Raw genomic sequence first — 15,307 nt, 5'->3', positions numbered from 1 at the left:
CATTAATGTCACTCTCCATCCCTGGTGTAGGTCTCAAGAGATGTTCCAGCTGTGGCTGCTGTTAGGACCATGGCAAAGGCCATGCTAGAGACAGTAGGTGACCATGCGGGGAGGAAGCCACAGCTGGAACCTGCCATGGTTACAGACCCACAGCAGCCTCACTAACCTCTTCCCTAACCCTGTAAGTCAGGTATGGTGATGTCCTCTGGGATTCCTGCAGGGACTCAGCACCAAGGATACACAGACACCGCCTTCCCTGTGGTAAAGTGGATGTAGAGCTCATCTCCTGCCCTGTGGATCCAGAAACGCCGACTAACCCTGCTTCACAGCGCAGCTCCCCAAACGTGGCATCAATGTCGCCTTCCGCCTCGCATACGGGACTTGTTTCTTCCATGCATCAGTAATCCCAAAAAAAACCCCAAACCTGGGCAACTCCAGCATGCTGTAAATCAGTTTTTAGCCATGCTAAGGCAAGCACTCACCACAGTACCCTGTGAAAGTGCTGATGTTACACCTGCCTACAGATTTGCGCAGACGGACGCACAACTCTGGCACGGCTAATGTTTTTTTCCCAGTTACTCCAGTTACAAGAGGTGTGGAAGCCGGCAGGGCTGTTGGTTCTCCTCCAGAGGCCAAGGACTGTGGCTGAGCAAGTTCCCGTTGCTGCCAGGCGCGTAATGGAGCCGTCCACCCCTCCGCTCCTTCCCCACCCCCCTCACTTCCGATGGTCCCTAAAGCTACGCTTAGTCAATGGGTTTCTGTTTGAAGTAATAATTTTTTTTTTTTTTTTTTAAGTTGGCGTAAGGGAAGAACTGCAAATCCCTCAGCAGCCCGTTGCTTCGCTGAGCTCGGCTTGGAAAGTAGAAGAAAGCAAAACCCACCCCACACACCCCCCACCAGCTGTGTCCCCCCACGCACACCTCACCCTGGCCGATGAATTAGGAGCCAGAAGCGCGTTTCGTAATTGTACGTGACGCATTTCATTTTGATTAGGAGTTCCTTCATTGCAAAATGTATTTGCTTTTATACTGTGTCTGTGTGCATATCTATGTTACATCTATCTATCTATATACTAATAAATATTTATGGCCTGGTTTAAAGTGCCAATTTCTAAAAAAGCTGCCTCCTTAAAAGGCAGACAAGACCCAATTTGATCCATGACAAGAAGGGAGCAGAACAGACTGAATATTGCCAAATGACGTAAAACATAATTTAAAATTTCTTAAATAAATATAAAAGTTATTCCTAAAGAAGCCATAGGCATGTCAACAATATAGGTTGTAACCGGCGCTCAACAGCTAAAGTACCATTGAAAAACTAAAATGCCGTAGCGACTTCAGCGATAGGCATGATACATTGCAAACATATTTGTTGGCTTTGTTGTTGGGTTTTTTTAAATTAAATGTACACCACAATGAACTTAAAAAAATGCTGTTGGTGCAGTAATGAGAAGACTTCTCAGGTGTTATGGGGAATGGGACCATGCATAGAAAGCTGTGTCTGTGTATTCATTGTAAAACGGGTCTATAAAGTGTAAAGCAGGTAACGCAGTTGATACAAGAAACCAACCCCACAGGAGATGCCAAGTGCTGTAACACGGGCTCCAGTTTCAACAGCAATGGATATTAAAGCAAGTCCATCCAGTGCAGGTAAGAGATGAGCTTCACTGCAGTAATACTGAAGTTGCCTTTTTTCAGCACTTAGCACAGTGAGGTGGCGAGAGGGAAGGAGAAAATGCTCCAAGAAAGGGCGAAGTGGACGCCGTCAATGCCAGTCTTCTGCCCGCTCCGCGCGTATGCCCGTCGCTCAGGAAGATGGCGGAGAGAGGTTGGCTCTTGGTGGGCAACGAGGCACGTTTTCCCCCCTCGACCCCACTCAAAACCATTCCCAGGAGCTTCGGGTGCGGAAGTGCTGATCTGCTGCCGTGTTAAGGCGCTCCACGTCCCGTGGGATGGACGCCCCGGTGGCGCTCGGGACCTCTTTGGGGTGAAGTTCCACAACTGTTTCCTGCCAACTGCTTCACATACGTGTTGGAAAAAGGACATGGCTCTAAGTTTCAGGAATCACAGTAGTGCGCAGTGGGGACAGCAGGGAGCAAACACTTGTGAAACTCCTACAGAAGCAGCTCCCAGCCCTTTCTTAAAGCACTTTTGTTTGTTTTTGTTTGTTTGCATTCAGAGAAACCGACTGCAGGCTTATTTGATCCAATTTTCTCTTTGCACCATACACATATAAAACTTTACAACTCTGTATAAAAGTACAAGTGGTTCTTGTACATCTGAATTATGCAGGAACTATGTGAGCAAATCCTATCAAAATAGCTATTTTTTTGTGTGTATAAACAGCATTTGTTTTTAGAAAAAACAATATCATAAACTGCAGAATCTGTACAAAAATATAAAATAAATTTGGGCAGCAGTTTCTAAACAGCCATGTAAATGCAACACTTAAAGAGGAGCAGGTTAATGCCTCCAAAAGGCTGAATTGCTAAGTCAACCTATACAGGGCTAAAATGGTATTGAGATTATCTAAATAATAAAATTTTTTACCTCTTGCAATAAAACTTATAGAAAAAATAGACAAATATGCACATGCAATTTTACAGCTTTCCCCAACATAATCCTTGTGCTTAGCTTTTACAATTTCTTCTTTTTTTTTCTTCTTTTTTTTTTGTAATAACATAACATTGTCTACAATACATATTCTTTCCTATACCAGGATAGTCGGTCTTCCGTGAGGAACCACTTTAAAAAAAATACATTAGAAGTGGTCATACATGGATGAAGGCACTCCAACTCTGCTCGAAGCAAAAAACTAGTGTGATCCTTTTCTTTTCAAAAAAAGGCAAGCAAGGACGCATGCACAGTGCTGTGAATCGGGGGCGGGAGGAACTATGGAAATACTACCAAGTGTATATATTGGTACTTAAAATTAAAATTTAAAAATAAAAATTTAAAAAAAAAAAAGGTTGCTATATTTCTATATTTTAAGACCCAACAAGCACCTCCATGATGTGATCCAGTTCTGTGAGGTCCATTTTGAAAGGCTGATTTGGAGTTACTGGTTGACTGCTGTATGGAGCCAGAGTTTTTAGGAGCTCATCCGCTGAGACGGGAGCCATTTTTGAGGCGGCCCCCGTGGCAGACGTGCAGGGGTCAAAATCATACATGGACGTATCAATGTCAGCAAAGAGAATATCATCCAGGGTCAAGTCTGTGAGGAAACCTGTGGAAGTTGTTATCTCAAAGTTGCCAGGTAGCGAGTCCATGAGTTTGGATTCAGCCGTTTTACTCTCCAGGAGGCCCTCGGGCTTTTGAACAGTGGACTCATTGGGGTGGTCTTTAGAGTCATGGGCTGCTGTTTCGGCTGCTACTGCCTCTGCGGAGGTAGGTGCTGGACAAAGCTCCTCGATTTCGTCCAAGGCTGAGGAGAAGCTGTCCTTTACTGGTTGGAGAGTGGGAGGTGGTGGCTTGGTGGGACCATCATGCTGGACAGTCGGGGAAGTGCAAAAAGTGTCATCCTCAAGCAAAGAGGCTGGGGTGAGGCAAGACTCCAGGGGCGTAGTGCTTACGAAGTCGGCGGGGAGAAGGGGCTGGGAGGCGAGATGGCTGAACGCCGGCTGAGCCTCACGGAAGTTGTCGCTGAGAGGGTCGGCAGGCTGCGAAGCGGTGACGAACATGGGCCTCAAGCTGCCTTCTTGTTTGAGTTCTTCCTGGATTCGCCTCAACATGTTGTTAATTAAAACTGTCTTTTGCAAGCTCGGCTCAGTTAATGGCCTGTGGTTATAAAGTTTCATAAGGGAAATGTTGAAGATAGTCTGACGCTGTAAGGTGTAAGACACCTTAGAGGGACCGTCAGTAGGAGACACCACTTTGCCTTCCAACCCATCTTCATGCTCGTCAAATTTCCGCTTTCCTCCTTTCCCCAACATATATCTGAAAGGAAAGAGAAGAGACTGATGAAGCCAGCGGAGCCTGAAGCCTGTTCTTCCCCCCTCAAATCACCACCCCAGCCCACCTACTCCCTCGCACAGGAAGGGTGGACAGATTGGCCACTTCATCCCCTCCTCACGTACCCCTAACAGCCACAGGTGGAAATTTGTCCACATAAAGAACTCACTCCTGGCCTGCAGCAGCCGGATGAGGAAGCAGAAGCTGCCTTAATGCCGCACTCTCGTCCATCATGTTTATGCACGGCAACGCTGGCAAATTCCAAGCAGGAATTCAAAGAGCATCTATAAAACTCAAGCCCTTGCACCCTTGGCAGCAAATGTCACTCTTGCATAGGTTAAGCGTATGGTCCCCAAATACCTGTACACAGGTGCACAAGGTACAGATATGATATTGAACATTCCTTTACATTTCCTGATTGATGCAGTACTATGCCTGGGAATACAAACTGAATACATGGAGGTTCTTACAATGAATTACCCTTTTTATTCCAAAGTGTCTTTGTAGGGGGGGAGAAGCAATTGTATAGTGAGTGAAACCTTCACGGTGAAGTCAGGAGACTCAACCCTTTGGCACACCAGGGTATATGCACACCTGACCTCGTGGGTTTATTTAACCCATAAAAACAACTAGCCCAGGAAATGCAGTTATTGCACTCAGATACATTACAGATGAAGAAGATCCATCAGGTCTTTTAGTCTCATCTCCAAGACCATTCTCTGCACTACACTCTGCTGCTGCAGCCAGGGCCTTCCATCCTGACTGTGCTGGGTCCCAGTTTGAGGACAGGGGCATCTGCCTCAGAAAGCTTCACAGGAGTCTGGTGTCTCCTGAAGTTGGTTCCTCCAGGAACTGGGTCGCCAGGAGCACCCCTAGTCCCCTAGTACACTGGTGGGGAGAAGGATGTGCTGCATCCCCATCTGTGCACGCAATGGTAGCTCTGATGCCACCCCTGCTCCCACCACCCCCCCTGCTCTTCTGGGGGAGGGAAGCATTTTCAGACAGCAGTGTTTGAAATCCTTGCCTCAGCTTCTGCCTGGCTAAGGTGACGCCAACAGCCTTTGCTTCCTCCAGTAAGACTTTTCGGGAGTTTGTTTGCCACAGACAGAACAAACATCGCTCCAGCTGCACCATTTGTCTTTGCTTCTCCCCCATCAAAGCCTGTTCCTCACTCAGGACTGCATCCATGTCAGGTTTCATTTGAGAACAAAAGAATGCCGTAGGGCTTGCTAAAGAACAAAAAATCAGCGTAAACGCATGTGCTTTTCTCCTGGTCAGATAGCAGACTTTGAAGAAGGAAACAAAGGGAATTTTACCAAACTTGCCCCAAATCATAAATAATTGCTGAGCTAAGAGTAAGTAGGGCAGTTCAATCACTGGTGCTGGCTCTTCCAGCATGTTTCAAAGCGCCTGGAAATGCTCCTCTACACGGCACAGTCCCAGCCTCATTTTGTCACCATTATTTTTGTGACATGAAGATCCACCACCCTCAAACGCAGAGGAATGAAGGAATTGCTGTGCTGTGACGTTACACATCTGAACGGGGAGGGTGTGAGGGTCCCTCTGCTCCCCACCACCACCCATCTCTGGTGAGTAGCTGGGGTTTGGGGGGTTGAAATATCTGCGATTACCTGGGTGAAACAGTACTTTCCAGCCCCAGCTACCCAGAGAGAAGTTGCAACAGGGATATAGATTTTTAACCCCGAACCTGAGTCCTCTCATACAAGCTTTATTATGCGGCTATCGTCTAGGAGACAAAACTCGCCGTTCTTATTTGAGTACAATTCCCAGTTCCCCAAATGGGACCCGTGCCTGCGAAATTACTGCACCAGGCAGGTCTAACACCAATTTGTTCACCACACACCGGTTTTGCAGGCAGACAAGGTAGGTGAGGGCTTGCAAACGTCCCCAAGAATGGCTGACAAACATTTAAAAGCAAAAAGAACCTTTACAAAGCAGGAGAGGGGGCAAAAAAAGTCAGGGTTTCAATGCAAAACCGAAAGAGCTTCAGAAAGCATTTGCTGGATGTTATATCCACAATCAGATTGGGTGAAGTGAGCCTCTTCTGGTTAAAAATAAGTCCCAAATCCAGATCATTTTCTAGCATATTATGCAATTAAAAAAGGAAAGGCGGGGGATAGGGAGCAAGCTGAGCGGAGCTGAGGAACGGGTAGGCTGCCATCCAAGCTCCTTGGCCAGCTACCAGCGATCCCTGCGCCTGGAATCTCGGGTGAACAAAAACCTCTGAAATTTAGCACTACTACCGAAGTCTGGTTTTTCTCTGCTCCCTAGTGTCACTTCCATGGACTACTCCAGAGCTGTGCACGTGGGTTGGGGGTGAGAGGGGGAGCTTTGCTGTTCAAATGCTCACGATGGACATGCTTCCTTCCACTTCAGAGAGACAGAGCAAGAAAGGGAGGACCAGGCTAGCAAGAATCGAAACCTCTGCCCAAGTCCAGCACGTTTTCAAAGCGGCAATGGGTCAGGAGGAGAGCAAGCAGCTTTCCTGCTATCTCCTCCCCCTGAAAAAAGACAGACTCTGTCCTAAAGACATACCAACACTCCTTCCGCAACGCTCTGTTTAAAGGAGAAATTTTTAAATGGCTTGGGGACTAGAAGAGTTTTGAAGTTTTTCAGGCTCTGCAAGGAATGTATAGAAATAGTCACTGCACAAAGCAAACCTTTCCCCCCGCCCTGCAATAAAGAAAACAGACCGTTCAGGTGGCTGCGCTCTGTTCCCTGCGCTCAATTTTTAATTATGATTGTCAGGGGACGTCATCAGGCATTTCAAATGAACCCAATTGAGCCCATCTGCATCCAAAATTGAGGTGCTGGCAGTTAGGGCATTTTTTAAGCTGATCGGTAAGAGCTAGGGGATCATTAGTAAACACAATGATAACCTCACTACATCATTTTCCAGGAAGCTTAGAAATGATTCAAGGTTTCCTGTAGGCATGACTGTCGAGCTTTCGCATCTCACTCGATCTTCACATAGCTCGGTTCAGTGCTTGTCCTTTTAAAAGATAAAATAGAAGAGGCAACTCCCAACTTCACCTATGAGCTTTTCAGCGCAGCTTTCAGTTTCCTTTTCCCCAGAAATGCTCTCCAAAGTGAGTTTAACTATTAAAGCGGCAAAGCAGGATGCCAGCTGAAGCAAGGGGGGTTTATTCCCCAAAACGGGGGCTCAAATGAACCCCTCTAGACTCTCAGCTTTAGAGAGTTTTCTTTTATCCCCTCCTCCTCTGGCATGCAAATGGGAATTGTAAAAACATTTTCTTCCAGTTTCCATAAATCACTTTATTCATTCTAAGCAAAGCAAGGAGGTGGTCTCTTTTTAGACCAACTGATAGAGTTGGTAAAAACAAACAGGCTTCAGGCTTGCAAGTTTTTCTCCAGATCTCCAAAAAACAACGTTGCCTGTTTGTTCTTTACAGTTCAAACCCTCTCTTCCCTCCTTCAACCAACAGTTTCACGCCTACATTAAAGAGATCAATTTTGTACGGCTTAAGATACTGAACAACGTTAAAAAAAAAAAAAAAGGAAAAAAAGAGCAAGCTGTACAATGCCAATGTTTGATCTGGTTCAGTTCTGTTCATCTCAAAAACTCTGCTCCTACCCTTTCCAGCCAAAGCTCCTGCTGGGAAACCAAAAACACCAAACTTGCAGATAGGCTTGGCCAAAATCAGTGTAAAATCAGATATACTCGCACCCTTCCAAGTGTCAGAAGATAGAGTTGGCCTACCAAGTCATACGGCTGTAATGGGGACAGCTGGACAACAGCAACCCCCCCAAAACGCAAGACTGGATGGGCAGCGATAAAGGGTCATGTCCATGGAGAGCCTTTTGTGCATCTATTTTGGCTGAGCAGCAATCTCAGCCAGATGTATTTCTGCTGCATTTCCATCCCTCTGCCAGCAAACGTCATTTTGGGGCCAAGCATTAAGAGCCGAGATGGGATGTCGCTTTGTTTTTGTTGTTGTTTTAATAAAGGGTGTTGCAGGGTTTTGGTATGCGAGTTAAGTTTTCAATGTTACTTAGGTATGTGGAACCAGAAAGCTGACAAAAGGCAACGGAAAAACTGCCTTTATCCGGGGATCAGGGTGGGGGGAGTTACTTGGAGATCTTCCCCAATATTATCCACCAGTTGGCTCCAGCTCTGGAAGACCCAGGCCCAAAAGCTGAACCGTTGTCGCCAAGAAAGATTCAACTTGCTTTTTTGCCCATTTAGGGCGATTGCACGCGCCTCAGAGCCAGAGAAACCCTAGCATTGTTTGGGAGTTGGCTTTTCTTAATTGAAAAACAAAAGTAATATATATTTTTCTCATTTGCATGTCATTTAGCTTCCTTTCGTTGCCTCTGCACGCTCCTCAGACAGAGCTGGAAAAAAATGCAGTTGGGGCTCAGCAGAAGAGATAATCAGCCTGGAGCAGGGGGTTCTCTGGAGTCAACCATCATTGATTAAACACAGAAAAGCTTGTGAAATGCCTGACCATGTCTCTGAGCCCACTTAGTGACGAATCCTCCGCTCTCCAGAGGAGAGAGGTATGCGCACATCATGAGAGAAGTATCATATTTATCAATTGTACTTAGGACATTATACCTTGTCACTGCTGGACTATTTCTGAAGTCTTTAATAATTGGGAGTTCGGCACAGGGAAGCACTAGATATATAAAAATGGAGGGGGAAAAGTGATTTGGTTATCTCACCAATAATAAAAATACCCTTTAATGTTAATTCTCAAAGGCTTTTAACAGTTTAGTTTAAAACGTCTCTCAAGACTGAGGGCTTTTCTTGGAAATCAATTCCACAACGCACTAGTCCCTCCTCACTCATCGAGGCAGACAGGAAGGGAAAAAAAGAAAGAGGAACCAAACACCAAGAAGGACGGTGGAAAAGGATCTTTAAGAAGTCACATTTCCACTCACAGATTTACGCCACCCTATCAGTTGGTGATGAACAGCTTAATACGGCAAGGTTCACTTCTAGAATGAACATCACGTTGCTCGAAAAGGTAAAAGCAGAGCCCACAGGCAACCGCTCCTCTTCACACAGCTGAAAGTCGAGGGAGAGATGTGAGCAGCAGGGGCTCGGGCAAAAAGTGGCGTTTAAGAAAGGACCGGTTATTTTCTGAAACCTCAGGTAATTAAAACCACAGGGGAGGGGGGGAAGAGAGAAAGAAAAAGGCAACTTGGGGGAATTAAAACAAAACACTACTTCACACACATATGCACACAGAAGAAAAAAAGAAAAAAGAAAAAAAAAAACAAAACATAAAAGCCCCCCAATAAAAGCCCCCCAAACCACAAAGAGAGTACTGAATTTGCACATTTCATTCCCAAAACAAAGTTTTCCAAACCTCAGGTGTAAATGAACCTCACCAGGGTTTCTCGGAGACTCTCTCCAGTAAATTATGCAAGCACTTTTTGTGTCACTTCTGGCACATGAAATATTATTTTCCTCTCCTCCATCCCTCACTCCTCATCTTTGAGGGTTGCATTGGCTGTATCCTGGCCCAACGGTAGTCAATGAGTGTTTTGTTACTGACTTCAGCAGGATCAGGGTTTGGCATAGATAGCTGCAGGACCAAAATAAAAAGGCCTTTTGTGCCAACTGGGTTCAACTGGCAAGATGAGGACTAGATCCTCTGAGCTAGCAAAGGCAGGCTGGGCTGCCACGAGGCATTTCAGTGCTGCTGGATCCAGCCTGAGGGACCACCTGAACTTGTCACCAGTCCCCACGACTTCCAAGCATCTGTCCCCTAGAGCTAGGGAGGCAAACAGGTAAAACTCTCTCTCTCCATCCCCATTTCCACATCCCCAAGGGTATGGCAGAGAGAGGGAGAGTGGCTGCCTCTCAGGAAAACCTCCTCAGGGCAGGACCATGGGCTCACCCAGCACAGAACGATGCTCTTTGGCCTGCAGGATCCTGGCAAAGCAGAGCAAACCTGCCCCGGCAGCTGGGAGCCGATCCGCCCTCCGAGAGCGCAGGCATCCTCCTCCCATTCAAAGCTGGAAAGGAAGGGAAACAGTCGAGGGGAAAGCCAGTATAAATCTGGCACCCTTCTCCCAGCCTGGCTCAAAACAAGAAAGAAAGCTGAACGGCCCAGGTGTGGAGGTTTAATTCAAGACTGGAGCAGAAAAGCACTGTGGATGTTCGGAGGTGACAGCCACCATGTGCTGAAAATCACCCCTCCTTGCAGATCTCATCTGTTGACACCGGGGTCTTTAAATCCTGGCACGGCAGCATCCCTGGGAACTAGTACAGCGTGTACCACGCAGTAACGCATGGCTACGTTCAATATGCTGCAGCTGGCTTGCAATTTGTACACTGACGGGTGCTGTGGGGTTAGTTTTGTTTTTTGGGTTTGGGTTGGTTGTTTTTTTTTCAAGGCTGTTTCTCAGGATCTGATGCAGATTTTACTTGTTGGGAGTGTAACACATCCATGTTGCCTGGCTAGAGAGGACTCCTGACAACCGCTGCCTGGTAAGAATTGGGTCTCATGTCACACGTGAGTGACAAAACAAATCCTAGTCAAGAGGTACAGGGAATGGAGCTGTGCTGAGGTTTCTGTCCTCTCCAGACCCAGTGCTCAGACATTCTCCATTTACAAAGTTTGTTTTCCCCAACACTTACATTTTACATTAATTCTAGCAGCATTTTTTTTTCCCCTAAACTGAGTGAGGTTTAATAAGCACTTATAAAACTCTCCTTTAGAGCTATGTCAAAAAATTGGCCTCCTAGGTAGCTCTGTGCTTCCAGAGAGTAGAGGGAATTGTTTTTATGTTCGCAAGCCTTCGCTGCAAGGCTGGTGGTGCCAGCAGTAACTGTAAGCGGCAGGTATTTCTTACATACATTTTATAGGGACCTAAACTCTTTCCATCTCCTGTGGCGGATGGGTGAACCTCAGCTCTTCCAGAAGCAAGCAGAGGCGAGACCTCCTCCCGGTTTGAGGAGCATCTGAAGTCACGCAGCTCTCGTGGGGCTCAACTTTGGCATCCCCAGGCCCCCCCTCCCTGAATGAGCCTCCACGTTAATCACAAAGTAAGGTGAAGCCTTCTCCGACAAATAAGCAATGCAATTATAAAGCAAGTCAATAGCGTAACGCCAGCCAAAGTGTTCCAGCGATATTTTGAAACTGTAATCTGATCCTACTGTTTCCATCCTCGTGCCTTGCCTGCTCTCCCTTGTTGCATACTGTACTATTTGAGGCCCAGAGGGCAAAGCAAGCTCTCGCTGTTTGCTAATGATCAGAAACTGTGTTTGGAGCGAGAGCTCTCCGCGCGCCGCCCACACTGCTTTCTTGATAGTTTCTTAAACTTGCAGCTCATCGAAGCTCTGCTTAGAAGGCTCTCTGAAAAACAAAATCCAGCAAAACCAACCCAAAACACGACTACGAACTCCACTTCTGCCTTCGGTTTCCAGCTCCTTTTTACCACACTAAAAAAAGGCAAAGCCGCAGTCTAAGGCAATCTCCGACTCTGTAGTGTGTTAAGTCTTGCAGGAAACATATGCTTCTATTAAATTGGAAACAGTTTCTAATGCTGTCAGTTTGCTAAATGTAACATGTTCCCTTGGAAGAAGTGGAGCAGTTTTAATGTTTTTGACTAACTGCACACACCAAACAGAGTATGTCTGATAAAAGCTGGAATGGGCTCCAATAAATATAGCTTAGAATAAATTACTGCCTCATTAAGTAATTGTTTGGAAAAAGGAGAGCAGGTTTTCTCGATTATAGCTGTGTTATTAAGGGTGTTTATAATATTAGGAATTCTATCAGGGTAGCAGAATGTAATGCAAGTTTAAATCAGATGAGCACTTGTTAGCTCGTTAAACCATTAAAGACTACCCTGGCAGAATTAGAAGGTGAACAAGACCGCACAGGTCCTGTGCGTGGAAAGCTAGCTAGGGGTATTTCAAACCAGTGGCGAGGCTGAAGTCAAGAGCAAAAGCTCTGAGTGACTCCGACAACTTCTTTCCAGAACGAAGCAAGAGGGGAACCATAGCTCTGTAACATACTGAAGCTGGGAAGCATTTATTCAAAATACATTTCTATTCACTTATAGGAAGGCAGTTCTCCTTACTGGAAAAAAGAACAGGTTTGGATTGCCCAGCAGAAGTCATTTCTATCTCAAAGGTCTCAACACAGCCAAAATGTCAATTCTCACATGTTCTGCTTCAAGACAGGACTTCCCATCAGCATCCTTACAACAGCGCCCAGCAGATGCAAACACGACCCCAGCCTGCCCTTTTTTGGTCTTGCCCTTAACTGGAAGTTTTATGAAACGAGCTTTCTACGACTGCTAACGCCACCCCAGCCCTTCGCAGGCCTGGCGCAGACAGATGCAGCCCCGCTGACCTCCAGCCCCAGCGGTACCTGCTCTGAGCCCAACCAGGGTGCAGTATTCCCTCCTTCCCACTACCAGGAGTTGTTTCATTAGGGTTAGTCACAGCGGGGAGAGGGATTTTCAGGAAAGCTGCCCCTCTCCATGGGTGACCTCCACCCAGAATCCTCTTTACGTCCTTCCCCGGGATGGCTGAAGGCACCGTCTCCTCACAGCAGCCACCGCGGGGGGAGCCTCCTCACCAGGGTTCCGCTCAGCTGAGACTCTCACCTTCAAAGAGCCACCCCAAAGAGTTGGGAGGAGGCAATTCTGAAGTTCGGGTCTCCACGTGGCAGCGTTAAGGAAGCGGCCAGGCCTGCTGAGTATGAATCAAATTATACTATGCTGCGTACACACGGGCTGAGCAACTCTGCTGCCACCACCCAAAAGCTGAAGAACGAGGAGCTGCACCACACACCTAGGCATCAGAGCCGGAGTAAGTAAAGCCAGGCGCAGCACTAGGCCAGCTCCTCCGACTTTACTCCATGATCAGCTGATTATTCAGCAGACTCTGCTTGTTGTCACCCGAAAAATATGCAAGGGCTTCTACGCACAAGCCTCCCAGGGACCAGCCAAGAAGCTCCCCCTGCTCCTCAATCACAGTTTCTTTTCACAAGTCCAGCACTGTTGGGCTTCCTTGCCTGGAAGCAGATGCCTGTCCCAAAAGCAGGACCACGGCACGACGAAATCTACCCACCAGTGGGCAAGGAGCTGGTGCGCACAGCTCTGTGCTGGGAGAACCAAGGCCATAATCTCTCCAAGTGGAACAGCAGCAATTAAGATGGCTGTATACGGCTTCAGGGCCCAAATCAGCCAAGGGCTGACTGCCTTCCCTTTCTTCCCACTGCAGAGCCAGCAGGCATCGGCCAGAGTGAAAGCGCCGGCTAAAAAGAGGCACCTCACTTGTAAATTAAATTCAAAACAATCTGAAAGAGCTAGCATGGCCACCAGAAAAGTGACACAGACTAGCAAACACACGCTGCCTTTTCACTGCTAAAACTACACGCCCATAATGACAAGATGCTACTGGTCAGACTCTAAGGGAGAATGATGAAATAGCAAGACCGGCTATACATCCCTCCTCCCCTGCAATGTCGCTCTGAACAATAGATTACGGCAACATTGTCTTATACAAGACATCTCTATCGGCACACGCACGTCACGGTCTCACTGATATTTTTAGCGTATGTAGGTACTGAGTATTGTAGACCCATCTTCACTGGATGTGTATAATTCCTACAAAGGTTAATGAGAATTGTGCGTGCATCCAAGAGAGACAAAACCCCTTTGTGTATAATGAGAGAGTTTTTCTCATATATGTATAATTACTTGGATCGAATCCTTGCTTTCAAGTGTATTGGAGCATCTTTTCCCCAAAGATACCTTGTTTTTCCCCCTTGTCGCAGACCCTTAATAAAACACATGGGGGAAAAAAATACCCACGCTACTGTGGAAAGAACTGAATGGTTTGCCAAAAAGTAGGTTATTGCTCTGAAAACACTGTTGAATAAATTATCGCAGTCAAACTGAAAAGCAGCAAATGGCGGGGAGGGGAAGAAGAGGAGAGAAAAAAAAATAAAAACACCTCTAAAGAAATATACACTGCAAAACGCAACATACATCCCAGCAATGACAAGTCATTTTCGTTTCTGGCCTGCAGGTTTTATTTGCTAACCAGTTTCTCGCTACAGAAAGTTAAAGGGGAGAAAAGAAAGAAGGTATTTCCCTGGCATTTTGAAAAGCAGCATGAGTTGTTTTCAACATTTTTGCTTAAATGAAATGAACGCAGCCCTTCAAACAAGTATATTCTGTGAAAAAAAAAACCACCCACCCACCCCCAAGTTTCTCTTAGCGAGGTAGAAAAGCTGTTGGACATTTCTCCACCACCAGTGAAAACAAAACAAAACAAGAAAAAAAAAAAAAAAGGGTAGTTAAAGTTTGACATGAAAGTTTGCTAAGATGGTGTTAAGTGATGTTAGACAAGATGATAACTGTTGGCCTTTCAGTCCAGTGTACTAAAGCTCTTGTGGCTGTTGAAATACAGCATGTGTTTTCACATCCAGCGAAGAAGCCTTCTGAAAACTGATAGAGGGAACTTTGGCCAGCCTTGAACTATTCTCAACCTGTAACAGCTACAAGTTGGGAGATGAAAGAGATCCCTTTTTTTGTGGCACCTGCTTGATTTCACAATAAAAACTACTACACTAAAGCAATCCCCTTTAAAACAGGCACTGTGGGATCCACATAACTTTTATGTGTAGTAATTTAAAACTCAAATAAATCATTTAAACTTATACAGGGACACCTTTTTATATAGCATATTTTAAAAGCACGTGTATTAAACCCGCATCTTAAGGCGGGCTTAGTACAGGTCAATTAACATGGAACAAACAAACTTAACCACAAACTAAGTCTTTGGAAATTGGGAGTAGAAAATACAGAAGGAGAAGAGATCAGGAAACTGAACTAAATGTCCTAAACTTCATTTCATCTTCAGTCAGGCACAACCCATTCGCCTCACCCCAGATAGTATTACACTGATTTTCCCCACAATTAACACCAAAAAAAAAAAAAACAAAACCCAAACCCAAAAACAAAGCCAAAACACACATCAGAGCACATATGTATCACGTATGTTCCACTGCCGGTGAGGGGAAGCGCAGCAGCAACAGGAAGCCTTACCCTGCATGTTACACACACAGAAAATATTCTCTCCCTCCTATTCATTCGCAAGTTATTTGTGAATACTTTAGTTGGGGGAGGAAAGGGGAAGGGTTGTTTAGAAGAGCCAATTTGGCCAAACAGATGGAGTAGGAGGGTAAGGGAGACCGTGAGCTAGATCACAGGAGGGTAACCTAAGCAGGTTATTGTACCCCTGGGACAGCCAGCATGAAAGTAGCACTGGCCAAAAACCCCCCCAACCGCAGCACAGACTAATAAAGTATAAGTTACTCCTCCTACACAGGGACAGATGA

General features: G+C 46.0%; 1 protein-coding gene across 1 annotated transcript; it reads right to left on the bottom strand.

Moving 5' to 3' along the window:
- Positions 1 to 1,201: 1,201 nt before the first annotated feature.
- On the bottom strand, positions 1,202 to 3,931 carry SERTAD2 (SERTA domain containing 2; the record flags this gene model as incomplete). The annotated part of the gene is made up of 1 exon (XM_082480526.1): positions 1,202 to 3,931. The coding sequence occupies one exon, from the start codon at positions 3,929 to 3,931 to the stop codon at positions 2,987 to 2,989; it is 945 nt and encodes a 314-aa protein (XP_082336652.1). The 3' UTR covers positions 1,202 to 2,986.
- Positions 3,932 to 15,307: the final 11,376 nt, after the last annotated feature.

Source organism: Vanellus vanellus (genome assembly GCF_965231255.1).
Source record: "Vanellus vanellus genome assembly, chromosome: 3".
Taxonomy (NCBI): domain Eukaryota; kingdom Metazoa; phylum Chordata; class Aves; order Charadriiformes; family Charadriidae; genus Vanellus; species Vanellus vanellus.
Note: the sequence above shows the minus strand (reverse complement) of the source record. Positions and strands in the feature narration are given on the sequence as shown.